This window comes from Syngnathoides biaculeatus, chromosome 7 (genome assembly GCF_019802595.1).
Source record: "Syngnathoides biaculeatus isolate LvHL_M chromosome 7, ASM1980259v1, whole genome shotgun sequence".
Taxonomy (NCBI): Eukaryota; Metazoa; Chordata; class Actinopteri; order Syngnathiformes; family Syngnathidae; genus Syngnathoides; species Syngnathoides biaculeatus.
Window position 1 is genome coordinate 3183693 of NC_084646.1, and position 18232 is coordinate 3201924.

The window sequence follows — 18232 nt, forward strand, 5'->3', positions numbered from 1 at the left end:
CAGCCGTATAAAAGCCGCAAGTGGCCAGATTGAAACCAACATTGAAACATGAGATGCTAACGCTAGTGCCACCGCGATAATGGGGCCCGATTAAAAACAAACAACAACAAAAAAAACCTGGTAAAAATCACTGAGACACGGCAGTAACACACAGCACTATCAGGGCCGGACCGGTAAAATTTACTTCCTCGGCACATATATTCCACCGGTCTCATTCTTACTTTTTCCACTCGAATGCCCCGTTGTGGCCCTTAGAAAAAAATGCACAAATTATCCGCATCACCGCATAAGCCTCAGGGTTGATTGTGTGTGAAAAAATTTGCGGCATATAGGCTAGAAATTACGGTACAATGTGGCCCACACCAAAAATTAGTTTGACAGGGAAAGACACAGCTAACAAAGAAAATGCCATAGAAAGGCTAATAAATAGCCTTGGTGTGGCATTGTTAGAACGCAGCAGATATTCGAAAGAGTGTCGCAACACATGATCAAAGCAGGCGGCGATTTAGGACGGCCGATTATTAGCGACCCTCTCAGCACTCTGAAACGTCGGCACATCCCGCGTGAAAACCGCGTCCCGACCCAGTCAATAAGCAATTCTGATGATAATCCGTCTAGGTGAAAATCGATAACGCAGATGAAGATTTGACAAAACGGTATCCTTCGCTCGCTTAGAATTGTCGGGAAATGGTAGGCTTGCGCAAGATGTTGTTTGCAGCTCAAGTGCGCTCTCCAGCTCCGAGGGTGACCCCGACGGAAGGAAAATGACACGTCATGACAAAACGGGGCGACACGGGCATTTAAAGCAGGGCGGGAGAACCTTCGCACATTTTTAAGATTGAGTGGCGGAAAAAAATAAAAAATAAACATCCCGCATCGTCTCTCAATTTCATCTTGTCCAAGATTAGAGCAGCAAAGGAGGGAAGAAAGCAGTAGAGCTTTTGTAATAAGACTCAAACCCGCGGAGGGTCGCACGCAGGCCAATGTTAAGACCCTCTTTCTGTGAGAGTGGGTGGTCTTTTTTTCATCCCGCTCCTTTTGTGCTCTCCTGAGTGAGTCGAACCAAATTCCGTGCGACATTTCAGCCGACTGAATGCGTACAAACTTTTCACTCTGCCCTCAAACCGTTTCGTGTTGAGCTGAAACATTTACTGGACGCGTTGCACGAGGAAATGATATTCGTCTACAAATTTGATTGGCTGATTCTTTTTTTTTATGGATTACGCTTTGATTGGTGCTGCTGTTTTGGTTAATGTTCTCAGCACGAAAAACTTTATTTTCCACGAGTATCACAGTTCTGAGGTTTGGTGTTTGAATACAAGATCCGGTCTTCCTACCTGGCGTTTGCATGTTCATCTAGTACCGGTACTTTCATGGTGGTTCTTTGGGTATGCATGAATGGAAACGGTCACATCCATTGCTGCTATATATTGTAAATATGTATAAATGTGAGAAGTACATGCCTGGTTAGCTCAGACAGTTTGGAGTGTGTTAGCCTCACGAGCCCAGTATCTGCTAACTCATTGATTTGGGTCGGTACGTATTACAGCGACCTCTGAACGGTCGGTTAGCTCAGTTGCTCCGGAGCGTGGCGCTAATAACGCCAAGGCCACGGGTTCAATCCCCGTACGGGCCATTGGTTTTAGCGACATTAGCTATCAGACAGCACTTGTGCTTTTACAAGTGGTTGAAGATTATCACGGTGGGGCGGAAAGCCAACATTTTTTTTGTTTGTTTTTTTTTTTTGAGGGGATTGAACCGTTTATGTAACTCCACTTCAGTCACTTTTGGACAAGTTGCTTTTTTTCACAGGCCTTTATTAGCACGTCAACAAGCTTATATGCCGACATGCCAAGATCCTTTGATGCCAATTTATGCCGCATATGCCAAAGAAGCCGTAAGAACTCATTGACCTTCTGACAAAACGGAGTTATTCTTCTTGCTTCTCTCTTTCTAACTAACTCCCGTCGAATCTTTGCCACTGAGATACTGTTTGTACAGGAAGTGCTCCAAAATAACCGTCCTGACACCAACAACATTGGTGAACAAGGTTCCACTTCAGAAATGTAAACAAAAGAAAATGTTTTCTCTCAATAACATAAATTCTTCTTTACTCTAATTAACTCTTTAATTCAAAGAAGTAAATAAACAACAACACTAACTTAAGTATAATAACTGACACTTATGACAGCTTCAGTTTAGTTGTCTTTTTCTAGCAATATCGCCAGGTCCACACCCATATTAAGTGCGCCATGCTTGAGCATAAATAAAAACGGTCACATTTGTCCTTACTGCTCATAAGCCCAGTAGCTAAAAAAAAAAAATCTTTTTAAAAATATATATATATATTTTTAGGCTTGGAACGCACTATTTCATATTCCATTCATTGTAATGGGAAAACAAGCTTCGGATTTCGAACGTTTCACTTCTTGAACGGATTCTGGTCGAGAACCGAGGCACTACTGTAGCTGGTAACTCATTGGTTCCGGTCAGTACGAACGACCACTCGGATTAAACGGCCGATCAGTTCAATCGGTCTGCAACAGTGATTTCCAACCTTTATAGAGCCAAGGCACATATTTTACAATGGAAAAATCCCACGGCACACCAACAAAAGTAAATGTCACCAAAAATGGATCGATTAATGACTGTAAGTACTTCCTGCCATCTAATAAAAGAGGATTTTTTTTCTTCTGTTTGTCATTATGCCTCACTGGCATAAATAGATGAAATAAAGATACATTATTTCTAGGAATAAATGCTTTTTTTATATTTTAGCAATTACACAAAATTGGATAACTTCACACGGCACACCTGAAGAGCGCTCACGGCACACTGTTTGGGAATCAGTGGTCTAGACCATGGTGCTGAAAACCCCAAGGTCATGGGTTTCATGCCTGTACGGGCTGAAACCTTCTGGGCCAGGACCTGAAATGATTTTAATTCAATTCCAGCCACACATAAAGGAAATATTGCTTTTGTGACATATCAATTTTAGCTTGACTTTTGCTCGCATCCTTGCCGCGCCCAACCATGGATGACGACAGTCACTTGTCCGCTGCTGGCCCGCCATAAGCAAATACAGTTTGGCGCTACAACCATTAGTGCAACTGTAAACTCTTGCTATGCAAAGGATTTGAACCCTAGCCCTGAGAACTGCGAGGCTAACGTTGCAAGCAATCGTGCCACAGTTCAGTTTCAGTTTTTCATTTATGTGTAACACAACATCCCAGCGTCATTGGAATTGGGTTTGTCATTTCTCACCTATAATGTGCAATTTATGTTCTAATGTCCATAACTTTGGCACCACCTGAGCCCCCGACGACTTTTCTCACCTTCCGCCCTCTCGCTTTGTCACGCCGTCTGGATTCGGGCTACTTTCGTGACACTCGCGCATATGCAAGCTAGTTGTTATTCCTCAGGATGCGCTCTGCCTCCGTTCAGCTGACCCAAACACGGTTCGGGTGCAGGCAGCTGAATTTGACTGTGACAGCCTGGCCGTTTTATTTATAGGCAGAGTCAGATGATTGGGTCAGCAAGATGGAGAGGGCGGATTGACTTCCGGGCACCGCTTGGCCGTAAATTTTCTCCTCCGTTTAAATCAGATTAGATAAGCGCGTCGGAATTTGACACGTTGAAACAAGTTGGACGGCTTGTAAACATCTCTTCATTTCTCGATGAAGAAGGCGAAAAACACGGTCAACTACGTAAGACAGGAATTATTGGATGATGTTTTAAAAAAAATTAAATTTAAGGAATCTACACCAACCACTGTATTGTAACACATGGCTGTGACAACTGCTGGCATTAGTACCGTAATTTCCGGCCAACAAGCCGCGATTTTGTTTTCACACGCTTCCAACCCGCTGTTTATGGGGTGATGCGGCTAATTTGTGCAATTTTTTTCTAACGGCCGCAAGCGGGCACTCGAGCGGAAAAGGTAAGAGTGAGACCAGTGGAATATATGTCCCGAGGAAGTGACTTTTACCAGCCCTGTTTGCGCTGTGCTAGCATGCTGCTGCTGTGTTACTGGTGTGTCTCGGTATATTTACCGATAAGTTTTATTTTAACGAGCCCTGTTAGTGTTAGTGCTAGTGCGTTGCTAGCATTACTGCTAGCTTTAGCATGGCGCTAGCGTTAGGGCTAGCTTTAGCACGGCACCAGTGTAAGCACTAGCGCTAGCATTAAACTCGTTCTGTGTACCGTCTTTCTTTGTAAATATCTTGTGTTTCAATATGGCTTACAATGTTGGCACTTGCAAATGTACTCCGTGAGTTTTTTTCGCCAGGTGCGCTCTGTAGACCGGGAATTACGGCAACTTGTCTTTGAAGCGTATTAAAGTGATGAAAAGTATTTGTTCATCATTGTTTCCTGTTTTTATTTACGTCTTATGCACCGTCCCAACTTCATTGGAATTGGGATAAATCTATTCTTCCAGACAATTCATGTTTACTTAAAATAAAATAAAATACAGGAAAATAAAATAGTAGATGGTGGCATGGTGGATAAGCTGTAAAGCGTTAGCCTCAACAGGGTTCAAATCCAGGCCCCGTTTGTGTGGAGTCTGCATGTTCATCCCTTGCCTGCGTGGGTTTTCTCCGAGCACTCCGGGTTCCTCCCACATCCCAAAAACATGCAACATTATTTGGGCACTCTAAATTGCACCTAGGTGAGATTGTGAGAGCGGCTGTTGTCTGGCAACCAGTCCAGGGCGTGCCCCGACTCCTGCCCGAAGAGTGTTGGGATAGGCTCCAGCACTCCCGGGACTCTTGTGAGGATAAGCAGCTAAGAAAATGGATGGATGGATGGATGGATAATGGTGGATATCGTACAGATTCTACGGGGTCATGTAAACCTGAGTACAACTCTACCTATTAATCCAAGCAAGGAATCCGACTATTGTACCGCAAGCATCTTGACCAGGATTGTCGCCAAAATCTACGAGGTTCTCTCTCTGATACAAAGCAATACCCGCGGATGCAGGTTTGAGTACCCTTGAGTGCAAATTGTCACCAGTAAGAACCCGGCGACGGCCAATTACTTTCTCCTCAATGAGTCTCGTACCACACTTGACACAGGATGATGTTTGTAGCGCTCAAATCAGAACAAACGCCACCTTTGAGCAAGCTTGGATGCCACTTGCGACCGGGTAGGAACAGACAAGGCCCGTGTAACTGCTGATGTAATCTAATCGAACCCAGTGACCTCAAGTATCTTGGAAAGTACTCGAAATAAATGGGGTACTTGATCAGACATAGAGCAATATCCACTAGAGCAGGGATCAACAACATGGTGTCGATTGACAACACGTAGCCCCTAAAGGCTACTAGTGCAGTAGATAGTAGTGCTAGCATCCCGTGGGCTTATTCTAAACCTAACCCTAACCCTAACCAGTGCCACTGTGACTTCCTAGGAATATTCTCAAAGAGATCATTTCATGATATAAACTCTAGAAGTGAATTATAGATATTGTATTATTCATAATTGTGATGAAATTTAATCCTGAGTGCTTCTCTCGAAGTTTTTTCAAAACCTCCTTACAAATTGTGACCGGTGAGAAGGAAGCCAAAGGCTGCATACATCTTCAGAATCTGTAATCTCCCAAAAGATTTGATATCATATCATCAAGCTATCAATGAGATCCTATATCGTCATAGCAACATGATACTTATGATCATTATTTCACATATTAGCAAGCAGAAGGTTCGGTCGAGCGCGGCAACAACAGGCAACATTTGGCTTGCGTCCAGACTTCCCCATCACGATTCATGAATATAAATGTATCTTTTGGAAATGATTTATGAGCCACGTGCTAATGATATGAATATTTTACATGTGAATTCATTACATCGGTGAAGGCCGCACAAGTAAGTATGTACGTGTACATACACGTACAGTTTATTTTTTAAATAAATGTCCATGATTGAATTTAAATGTAAAAGCGGGTATGTGTTCAGATTGTTTAAAATGATCTGGGCTCAGAAAACTTTTACTTGTTAAACTACTCCATACCTTTATTGTGATTAATTTTTAGAAATAACTATGTTTTTTCCAGAATATTGAAGAATAAGACTCCATTTCTTTAGAAATAATAACATTGTGAGAAGTCTGATTTGGGGAAAAGTGCAATAATGGAGAAATGTTGTAATCGCTTTTAAATGAATTTTAAATTAAATATTGTATTCCAATAATTTTATAGAATGACTACTTTTTTTCCAAATAATAAAAAAAAAAACTCCCCAGTAAAAAAAAAAACTGTCAGATGTTTTTCCACTATGAAATCTGATTAATAGAAAAAAAGTGGTAATCCGAGGAGATTAGGCTTTTTCTTCGAATTTTTAAAATTTTCAGTTTATTTTTGTAAGAAATTAGTTGGATTTCTTTTGAGTCAAAAAAAAAAATAAATCAAATTGTTCTAAGAATGTTCACTTTTGCAAGAGCTAAATCTACCTTGCCTCACATCAAGTGACTAGTTCAAAGGACTTTTCCTTTATTAAATATTAACTTTGTTCACATAATTACAACGAGCTACTTGGTAAAAAAATCAATTACAGCTAAAATTAAAAATGAAGCACAACCATGTTTTATATTTAGTTTTGGGGGGGGGGGGGTTAGAAAAGTAATTTCAGCCCTTCATGTGTTACACACATATCGGGGCCTGACAAATGATATTATACCGTATGTAAAACAAAAAGAGGACACAATGCAAACAATATTAGCGGGCGGACTACGGTGTGAGCGTCATCATCATCATCATCCTTTCGGAAGTGAAGTGCAAATTATCCTCCCATCCAAGCTGAATAATTGATGTTTTGTAAAGCGCTGTCACATAACAAAGGTTCCTGGAGATGTTCCCCACGCAGACAAGTGTTGTAGTGGGGGGAGCGAAGAGGGGTGGTGGTGCCTACCTGAGGTAACGGAGCGGTTCTATGGTTTCGGTCTCCGCTTCAGCCGAGCTGTGGTTCATCTTGTCCATCCGTGTGTCGCTGAGCGGAACTGGTGAAAAGAAGAAGAAGCAGAAGAAGAAATGGGGAGCCGCACCTCGACAAAATTTTTAACAAAACAGTCAGTTTTTTTTTTTGTTCCCCACAACGGAGGCTTCGGATGGAGACGGTGCTCGTCACTCTCCGGGTCTCATCCCCCCACTGCGCGGCGTTAAAAAGCAGCGCACTCACCCAAAGAGAGGGGGCCAATTAAGAAACAGGAGAGGCAACACGGGCTGACTGATTGGCTCAGGCAGCCACCATCAGAGCAACACTGACCCCCCCCCCCTCCATCCCCTCAACCCCCACCCTTCCCCCCTTCCCTCAAATTCACACACATTTGTGCACAATCCTCAGTGGCCGAAGCATCCCTTGATGTGGAATGCGGAGCCGGCGTCACAGTGGGGAGGCTTGGAAACATTTCACATGAGGCGGATAAATTTAGATTTCAAAGGCATGCATACATTTGCTGTCTGATTTTTCCCGTGTTATTGTGTAACTGGATGATAATAAGGATTGAGAAATTGGTAGCTTAATATCATTTTTGCCATTAAGTCACAGGTGTCAAACTCAAGGCCCGGGGGCCAGATCTGGCCAGCCATATGATATTATGTGGCCCGCGGAGACGAGTCATGTGATCAGCTTCTATGATTTTTGTTCAAATCTGTACTGAAAATTTCAAATTGTCATATCATAAATGAGCCGGCACGGTGGGCCAGTTAGTAAAGTGTTGGCTTCGCAGTTCTAAGGACCCGGGTTCGATCCCGACCCTGCCTGTGCGGAGTTTGCATGTTCTCCCCGTACCCGCGTGGGTTTTCTACAGGCATTTTGGTTTCCTCCCACACCCCAAAAACATGCGACATTAATTGGACACTAAATTGCCCCAAGGTGTGATTGTGGGTGTGGCTGTTTGTCTCCATGTGCCCTGTGATTGGCTGGCACCCGGTTCAGGGTGTACGCTGCCTCCTGCCCCTTGACAGCTGGGATAGGCTCCCGCACTCCACGCTACCCTTGTGAGGATAAGCGGCAAAGAAAATGGATGGACGGATATCATAAATGATAACGAGATATTCCAAGCATTTTTATGCTAGGCTGCTGGCGCTTTTTCGTGCTTTTTGTGCCAACATCAACAATAGTTGAAAAAGCCATTAGCCTTGATTTCAGAATCCAAAACTATTTCATACATTTCATGTGTAAGTGTGATGATGAGGCAAAAGATTTTGACGCTTAAAACAGCAAAAACAGCCTTCTGAGGGAAACCTTAACCACAATGTGGCCTGCCACAAAAATGAGTTTGTCACAAGAGCATCCATCCATCCATCCATCCTTTTTCTTTGCCGGTTATCCTCACGAGTGTCGCGGGGAGTGCCGGAGCCTATCCCAACTGTCAACGGGGAGGAGGCGGGGTATACCCTGAACCGGTTGCCAGCCAATCGCAGGGCACATTGAGACAAACAGCACACCCACAATCACACCTTGGGGCAATTTAGTGTCCAATTAATGTCACATGTTTTTGGGATGTGGGAGGAAACCGGAGAGCCCGGAGAAAACCCACGCAGGCACGGGAAGGACATGCATACTCCGCACAAGCGGGGCCGGGATCGAACCCGGGTCTTCTGAACTGTGAGGCCACCGTGCCGCCTCACAATATATTGTTTTCTCGTTGTGTCAATTCACAGTTCTGACAGGTTCTAACTAGTTCAGACTTGAATCCCTAGCATGAGTTTGATCACGGGAGTTATTTACACACACTGAACGCAAATAGTCTGGAAGTACGCATCGTGGAGGGAATCGCAAATATTTGCGTTCACGTGTGTTGGAGCAAAAGACGAGCTCCAAATAGCCAAGCCTCTTATGTCACCCACACGTCCAATCTCGGCCAGCTCATGTTCTCTATTAGCGAGCTCACGGTCCGAACGTTTGGCGAATTGCGCTTCGCAGTGATTTATGCGGACGGAAATTACCCTCGAGCTCAACCTCGGTACCGCGTTTCGAGAAAAAGAGCAATTTGCAGAATTCACGGCCACCCTGACCTCCGACATCCCCGCCGCAGGTGCGCTGCCGCCGGAGCATAAATCCGACGCCCAAAAAAAAGTCCAGCGTGCGTGTTCGCCGAGACGAGAATCGAATAAACTAATTAGGCCCCTCAATGGTGGGGCATCAATACTCATCTTTTTGAAAGATATAAACACCGCAGCAATAGAGCTGAAAGGAATTGAAGGACATGTACTTCACATGCAGATGTTCAGCTATAATTTGAGGGTATTTACAACCAAAACAGGTTTGTTATTCCCACTTTATCCCTTTTATTGTAGAACGCTGGTGTCAAACTCAAGGCCCGGGGGCCAGATCTGGCCCGCTGCATGATTTTATGTGCTCCGCAGAGGAAAATTGTGTGTGTCACTTTCCATGTTTTTCGTTTGAATCTGGACCACAATTTCAAATTGTCATATGATGAATGACATCATTGATATATTGCAAGCATTTCTGTACTATAAACATCAACAATAGTTGAAAAAGCCGTTACCCTTGATTTCCGACTCCAAAACAAGTTCATTCATTTCATGTGTTAATATGATGGGGCAATTAAAGATTTTTATGGTTTGAGAGTCACAACAGTCCTCTGATTGAGAGAGTAACTACAATGTGGCCCGCGACAAAAAATATTTGGACACCCCCTGTTGTAGAAGGAGCAGATAAAACAGGGGTGTCAAACTAATTTTTCATCGCGGGCCACATTTTTGTTCCTGTTGCACTCAGAGGGCCGTTACGACTGTGGAACAAAAATATTTAATCATCTCATCAGATTTACATCATCAACTTATGGACTAGCTTTCGAATCAAAAATCAAGGGTAATGTGTATTTCAACTATTCACGTTTGGTAACACACAAATGCTTGTAGTATCCCAACTTTATCATTTATGATATCTGACAATTTGAAATCTTGGTACAGATTTTTACAAGAATCATGGAAATTGACACTCTAGATTTGGCTCACGGGCCACATAAAAATCACGTGGCGGGCCAGATCTGGCCCCCGGGCCTTGGGTTTGACACCGGTGAGATAAACGGTCAAGAGCAGTGATGCTCAACAGGTGAATTGAGACCCAAAAGTGGGTCTCAAACACCTTAATTAATAAAATAAAATGTTTTTTTCCCCCACTACTGTATAGTGATGTCACAAGTTCCTACACAAAACATTAGGTAAGCAACAGGAAGTGGAGCTGCTTCTGACTAGTTTTACTCTATAAACAAACAGCTCAACTCAGCCAGTGGATACCGGATGTCAAGACGTGCAATGTTTCTTGCTGTAATTAAAACTCATTTAAATTATTATTTTTGTAAATACATGTAGTCAAGTTCTTTACTGTTATTAGCTTGTTATTAAACATGGGCCGCAGGGTGAGAACAGTGTAAAACCGCCATTCTCGGATTCATTTCAGGTGTGCTTTTTGCATTTGAAATCTGTCAACCGCAAAGGATTTGCTAACAAATATTAAAAATTGAACGTTTCAATTGATTGTTAATCTGCCACATTACTTAAGAGTCCGTTAAAAAAAATAGGACACACATAAATAAAAAGCTGTTGCAATTTCTACACCGTTTATCTGATTTGGATGAAAGCACCCGGAAATTAAAAAGTCTGTGGTTAAAGCACATTTCTTCTGTTTCTTTTCAAATCCATCGTGGATTATATGGCCGCATTCATAAACAAAAACTCAGAACGCTGCTCCACAAGTGCTGTAATTTTTTTTCCTCTCTTTTCATTGTTATCATGCTCTCTCAACCACAGAGCCCGATCACACACACGGAGGCGTGCAAGGACCGAAAGGGGCGCGCAAACCTTGCAACACCTCTTGAAAGTGCCTTGCTAAACGGCACTGTGACTGTAGTCCAGAAGCAGGGTACCATTGCAAAAAAAACTGTTTATACATTTTGTCCACAGTGAAACTTTGACTGTGACAACCCGGCTCCAAAGATCAAGTTCCCTTAATCTTAAAGTGTTACGTATGAAGAATGTCCTTTCTTGAACAGATCCAGAGATAAAATTCCATAATTTAATTTTCCGAGGAGGGATTTATTGGATTCGATTGAGTCCATATTCACTGCAGGATCATTTTGAATGGCACAATGGATCAAATGCTTTGATCAAGCATGAAAGTATAGATTTAGGGCAGCGAAGAAAACCATGCAGAATTGAAGGCTGGGCAGGTGACAAGGGTTGAAGGTCATACACAGCAAATTTAAAAAATAATAATAATAATAATATCCACCAATAAAAGCCTTGTTCTAATGTGTTGAGCTAAAAATGAGAACAAAATGTAAACATCTTCCAGCGTTGTCAGGAAGCATTTGTAAAAAGATGAACATGCCGGGGATGACAAACGGGGGCTACACGCAATACACGTAGTGGGTAGAATCTGCCACCTGGCGGTGACAAAGAAATACTGCAGTTGAGTGGAGAAATAAACAATAAATAACTTGAGATTTGGTCACCAACACACTGAAAGTGAAATCTCACTTTACTTGGGATTGCGAGTGTTCGGCACGCATTGAAATGTGTGGAGAAAAAAAAGGTTTATTGAGGGGGGAGGCCAAGAAAAAGAGAGAAAAGTGTGAGGGTGGGGGGAACAGTGGCCCTAATTGTCAGCGTCATTGAACACAAGTCTACTACACATTTATTATATATACACACCTTAAAAATCTCCATCCCTTTTCTGAGCCACTTATCCTCACGAGGGTCGCGGGAGTGCCGGAGCCAATCCCAGCTGACATCAGGCAGGAGGCGGGGGACACCCTGAAAATTGAGACAAACAGCTCCACGCAAAATCCCACCTACGGACAATTTAGGGTGTCCAGTTAACGGATCCCACCCTGAACTGGTTGCTGGCCAATCGCAGGGCACATGGAGACAGACAACAGTCACACTCGCAATCACACACATACACACACACACACACAACAGACGTAACTTTCCAAAACATACACTGGATGGTTCTTGAAAAAAAATTTGAAAAATTGTCATGGGACCACCATGTCATTCAACCCTATGGATTAATGGAAAAAGTATCAACTTGCTGGTGAAAAACACAAGTGCTCTTCAGCTAGCTTGAGGTCAAAAACTGATGGCTGAATATTCACTTCCAGGATTTTGGGGATTTCATGCGCAGAATTCATGATTCGATCAATCACAACAAGTTGTCCAGATCATGAGGGAGAAAAGCAGCCCAAGACCATCAACACACTACATTTGACTGTTAGCATGATGCTCATTTTCTGAACTGCTGTGCTACATTTACGCCAGATTTAAATGTTTTGCAAATGTTCATTTAATTCTTTTTTTTTTGGGGGAGGGGATGTAGTTTTTGTCCTGCTACCATTTTTCTCACACCTTATTGTTGCGTGATGACCACTGACCTTAACTGAAGCAAGGGAGGCCTGCAGATGTTTAGAAGTTGTCCTGAGCTCTTTTGTGACTTCGCGGGTTAATCATGAGTGTCGTTGTGGCATAATCCTTGTAGGCCGACGAGTCCCGGGAAAGTTCGCAACCTTTCCCATCTTTTCTCCATATAAGGATAATGGCCCTCCGTATGGTTTGCTTGAATCCCAACGCTTCAGAAATGAATTTTTAACCCTTTCCAGACAATGTCAACGACTACTTCTCGACTGTTCTGGAATCTCCTTTGGATCGTGTCGTTTTGATACATCGATTTCAGATCTTTTCTTTTCTTCGACTCGAAGTTGTCAAACAAGATTCTGTGTACCGTAAGTGATTTCTGGAACAGATAATCAGGCTTAGGTGCAAGCAGTGCAAATTAATCAGAAATGTCATTTGCCACAATTACTGTATTTTCCTTTTCACACAGCATCAGACACTAAGTGCCCCTACCCCGTTAATAAATGAAATTACCATTTAAAACATCATTTTAACTTCACATGTTCGTTTGATGATCTTGAAGTGGGGAAACTATGCAAAAACATAATTTGAGAAGAGCACTGTACAAATAGTCCCCATTTCCGTTACTAAACCAAAGCAGAAATGAAGTGCATCTCATTGAAACAAAGCGACTAAGGAGAATTTGTTGGAAATGAGCGGAAATTTGACACTTGGTTTGAATCCTTGTCCAAGCGGGATACAATCTTGCTCGTGCAAAAAATAAAAATAAAAAAAATACGACAGCAGTAATATGTGCCAGAACCACCAGAGGGCAGAAGAGCCTTTACAAGAGACTCGTTTTTTGTTGCCACTGTTGAATGAAATGCACGCATTTTTCTCAAATGTAAGAAAAAAAATTCACAAAATGAAGATGCATAATTTCCATTATACAGTGAGGTCATGTCACTTTCACTTTAACCCATTCATGGGCAGGGTGGTAATTTTTTGCCTTATTTAGATAAAAGTCTTGACAGATGAGTTATCCTCTCCTAATATCAAATTATGGCTTCAGATTAAAACACTTAAATATTTTGATATACTGAAGGAAATAATCTGTGAAAATCACAATGTCCCAAAAATGGGACACTGCCCACGAATGGGTCAATTTGATTTCGTGACTTTTAAAAATGTATTGACAACAAATCAGCCAAGGAAGGGTTAAAATTAGTTTTTAATTGTTATTTAACAGAGCCGGGGGTCAAGAAATCCACCGCAAAACAACAAAAAAAAAAAAAACAAATATCTCCTCATACATTACTTTATTTGCAGTGTGGGTTTGGCCATATCTTTCCCCCTAAAACAAACGGAATGGTATATATTTCAAACTGTGGCGGGGGGGTTGTAACACTTTGATGGATTCGTCGTTTGCGTCCGTAAGATGTGGGCTGCCGCTGCATTTTTTTTTTTTTTAAACTTGTCAGAAGTGGAGAAACTACTTGGGTTGTTTCCCACGTAGATTGGAGGTGATGACACCCCCCCCCCCCCCCATCAAGGGACAACTCGGGTATCTTTCCATTCGTTTTCTACATCGCTTGTTCTCATCTGGGTCACGAGTTAGCTGGCGCATATCCCAAATGATTGGGGCGAGAGGCGGGGTAACACGCTGAATCGGTTGGCCTCCGATCACAGGGAACACAAATAACCAGTCACACGTTCAAACATATGGACAATTTAGTCTTCAACGGCCCTAACAATTTTTCGACATTGGGAGGAAATGCCCAAAGTAAACCCACACAAGCGCGGGGAGAACATGCAAACTCCAAACAGGAAGACCAAAGCCGAATGTCAAAGGCAAAACAAGACGTGCTGCCAAAATACTATCCAACAAAATCCATCCATCAGTTTTCTTCAGCGCTTATCCTCACGAGGGTCGCGAGGAGTGCTGGAGCCTACCCCAGTTGTCAACGGGCAGGAGGCGGGGGACACCCTGAACTGGTTGCCAGCCAATCGCAGGGGACATTGAGACAAAAAGACCCACTCACAATCGCACCGAGGGGCAATTTAGAGTGTCCAATTAATGTTGCATGTTTTTGGAATGTGGGAGGAAACTGGAGTGCCCGGAGGAAACCCACACAGGCACGGGGAGAACATGCAAACTCCACACAGGCGGGTGAGGGATTGAACCGGGGACCTCAGAAATGTCGTGCCACTTATCCAACAAAATGTTTATTATAAATGTTGGTGCGTGCGTGTTTTTTTTTTTTTTTTTTTTTTTTTTAAGAGCCGATCTTAAGTATTTGTCCAATTTCCCCTGCTGTGGACTCAAGAAGGTGTCGATCCAATGGTGTCGATCTGATCCGACAGCGGACCCTCGGACGCACAACCGACCGTAATTGAGCAAAGAGTTGGCGACATCGCGCGGTTGTTAAGGTCCGAAACACCCAGCACTTCCTGTTGGAAGTATGAGCTTCCCCGTCTTATCCTGACCCAAAATGCAGCAGAGCCTACGTGAAGAAACGTCACATTAGAAGACTTCCTAGCGGCTGTTGTATCCATCGCTACATTCTGAAAACTATCCAGCTTCTTCTTTACAGACGCATAATGACACGGACCGGGGGGGGGGGGTCAACCATTCACACGCCTTATTACTAATAGCGTGACCCTATAAATAAACCCAGAGACAATTGTGTCTAGAAAAAAAAAATGCACCACAACCTAAATGACTAAAAGCAGGGAAAAAAAAAAAGAATGTTGCAAATATGACAATCCTGACATACCTCCAGTTGTAGCATGACATCATGTTTGCTCAAGAGAGGCTTCAAATCAACTCCAAAACATTCCAGCAGAAGGGATATCATTTGGGCTCCACTAGTTCTTTGGAAGTTTCTGTTGTCTCTCAACAATAGTCTTCAAAACGACACATTGGGCTCCATAATTTTACAATATTCAGTAAAACCTTTTTTATCTTTATTCTTTTTCTAAGTCTTTAAAAGTCAACTACAACGTGGAAACCGCAGATGTAAAACCACCTTCGACAGTAACATGAGCCTGTATAATTTCAACCTCGGCATGAGGCAACTTCCAAAGCGTCGGAGGGAGCATAATATTTAAACAAAAAATAAAAATAAAACAGACGAGAATCTAGCATTCAGCAAATACAAAAGAATCCGACACGTCGGCTTCTCTGTTGTACAACGCTGGAGGTTGGGGAAGAAGAGGCAGTCTGTGTGCAGTTTTACAGTCTTTTGCATTTTTTTTTCCTCCTTTCTTACTCATTTTTTGCAAAGCAGAAGTCATTTCTCCGATAGTCCTCGAAGATCAAACAGTCTTGCGTGACGAGATCTTAAGTCCAGACACCGCGCCGGACCAACCGAAGAAGGGCGTAAGGCGCGTATTCTGTGGTGTCTAATAATAATTAATAATCTTAATATCTTTACTCTGTCTAATCCATAGGCAGAGGAATTTTGTGGTGACTCCCACTGTAAGGTGGTCGACCGAAAGGAAGGTTGAACCCAAACCACCTTTAAAAAAAAAAAAAAAAAAAAACTGTACTGGACACAATCCTTGTATCCCAAACTTGGGGAATAGGCTCTCGTTGCAGAAACGAAGGATCATCTCCATTTCAAGACAACCAAAACAGGGGGCAGATCTACCCCCCTGCATCAAGTTCATCGAAAGGATTAGAATGACAACGTTATAGATGGGTGGTAGCATAATGGCTATCATAGATATTACAAGGGGCGGGGGGGGGGGGGTGAGAGGAGGAACGGGGAGGGCGGGGGAGTTGCGACGGTATTATTTCCATGTGTTGGCCGCCTGGGAGATGGAGCGGGAAGGGATCATGTCCAGCAGGTACTCCCGCTGGCGCTCAACCGAGGAGGTGGTTTTGTGGGCGGACAGGCTGGGGTTCACGTAGGCCATAGTCACGCCTGCCGGGACATAAAATGGTTAAAACAAGTGGAACCAAACTCTTTCGATATAAAGGTAAAGATGGAGGAGGGATGGGGCTATGTTGTCCAGCGGAAGAAGTCTGGAGCAGGTTTTATCCAAAAGGAAGCAAAATGACTTCTCTGACCACATGACTGAGAACAATGTGCACACACACTGATAAATTACAGTAGAGTTCAAAACAATAGCAAGCCCAATGTGACTAACCATATTAATCCACATTTTCAGTTTATTTTTTATTGCTACATGTCAAACATGTTACCAGTTGGTAAGTCAACAAGACCCAGCATTCTTGCGTGAAATAGTTGAGACCTCCTTGTATAACTCTCTTGGACAAGTCCGACGCATTTGGCAAAAAACATACCGCAATATTATCTGGAATACGCGATAGAGTATCGACTTCAAACCTGTTCTGTTCAGTCGCCATTTTGGAAGCGTGTGGGACATGGCCATGGGGGTGGAGCTTAAGATCGCCAGTCAGAAAGGTCCAGTGGGCAATTTGTTCAAATGGGTGTGTTAAAAAAAAAAAAAAAGTCTGCCGTTGACTTAAACTGAAAACTATTTTATACAAACTTTCTTGTTTCTAGGATTTACCAGTCCTTTGAATCACGAAACTAATATTTTATTAGTAGTATGACCAGAATTTTTTATAACCATTTCATATCTGTGTTGTCAAGTTGTGGCACCTTTCATCTGTTATTCCACTCCAAGATTCCTAACCGACATTCCATAATTTATTTACATTTCTCGGTTTTGCTTCAGAAACTGCATTTTTTATGTCGCCCCACAAGTTCTCAATTGGATTAAGGTCTGGGTATTGGGCTGGCCACTTCATTAACATTGTTGGTTTAGAACCAAGACTTTGCATGTTTACTACCATGTTTGGGGTCATTGTCTTGTTGAAACACGAATTTCAAGGGCATGTCCTCTTTAGCATAAGGACATAGAGTGTGTATATCAACCCAACGCTAGTCTTGTTGGGTTTATGAGAATCTACTGCACCGACTGGCAACTTGTTTGACAAGTCGCAGTAAATAATATACTGAAAACATGGATAAATCTGGTTAATCACATTGGACTGCTATTATTTTGAACACTACTGTACATAGTTCATCGAATACAACTCCCAGTGGCTGGTGGGTATCTACCCAACTATGAGGGCATGGGTTCACATTAAATAAGGTTCACATGAAAGTGGACTTTTGAAACTAGATAAAAAGGACTGTTCAGGAGAAATGAAGAAAAACATCAAAAACAGACACAGTCATGTAGGAAAAATAAGTGTCACAGCTTCCCTGATCATAAACAGACACATGTAAGTGGAAGAGACCACGTCAGAATTATTTGAATGCTTATTGACAAAGACAGCACATCCACAATGTAAGATCGAAAATACTGTGTAGGGAACTTGTTCACAAAAACTGATCCTTAAGGGCTTCAGTGCTGCTGTTTTGGTTAGCAACAGCGTGAACAATAGGGTCTGAACTTGCTGTTCTTTAACAAGCAGTTGAAGGGCAAAATCCACAACAGGTGTTTGACCCATGACGCTTTTCAAGGAAATCCACTTCTATGCCTTCCAGTCTCTGAATCTCTGCTGCAACATGCAGATGACACACTTTGTGAGATCCTAGCTCAGTAGCAACTTCAATGCGAGTTCTAACTAGGAAATTTATTGGTCAATGCCTGTCGGAGAACAGCAAGTTTTGCAAAATGTGCTGAAACATTGAACTATTGAACTGTTTTAAGGTCAAATTCCTAAATTATATGGCATTTCATCTTGAAATTTCAACAGAAGGATTAATATCCCGAACACTTTGTGAGTTCTTACTTCTTCTGTGCCTTGTAATAATGTCAAAATGTCTGTACTGTTACTAAGTTTTTCTTAAACTTTAAGACATCGTGAAGAATAGCTAATTTAACTAC

At 42.5% G+C, this 18232-nt stretch overlaps 1 protein-coding gene and 1 non-coding gene across 2 annotated transcripts in view; one reads left to right on the forward strand and one right to left on the reverse strand.

Annotated features, from left to right (window-relative positions):
- The first annotated feature begins 1561 nt into the window (after window positions 1–1561).
- Window positions 1562–1636, forward strand: trnai-aau (transfer RNA isoleucine (anticodon AAU)). The gene has a single exon. It is a non-coding gene; the product is annotated as a tRNA-Ile (tRNA).
- An 11959-nt stretch (window positions 1637–13595) lies between these two features.
- Window positions 13596–18232, reverse strand: part of gatad2ab (GATA zinc finger domain containing 2Ab) — a 36061-nt gene continuing 31424 nt past the window's right edge. The window contains exon 11 of the mRNA XM_061825762.1: window positions 13596–16290. Within this exon, the coding sequence (XP_061681746.1) occupies window positions 16157–16290 (134 nt within the window). The 3' untranslated portion in view covers window positions 13596–16156. The remainder of the gene's footprint in view (window positions 16291–18232) is intronic.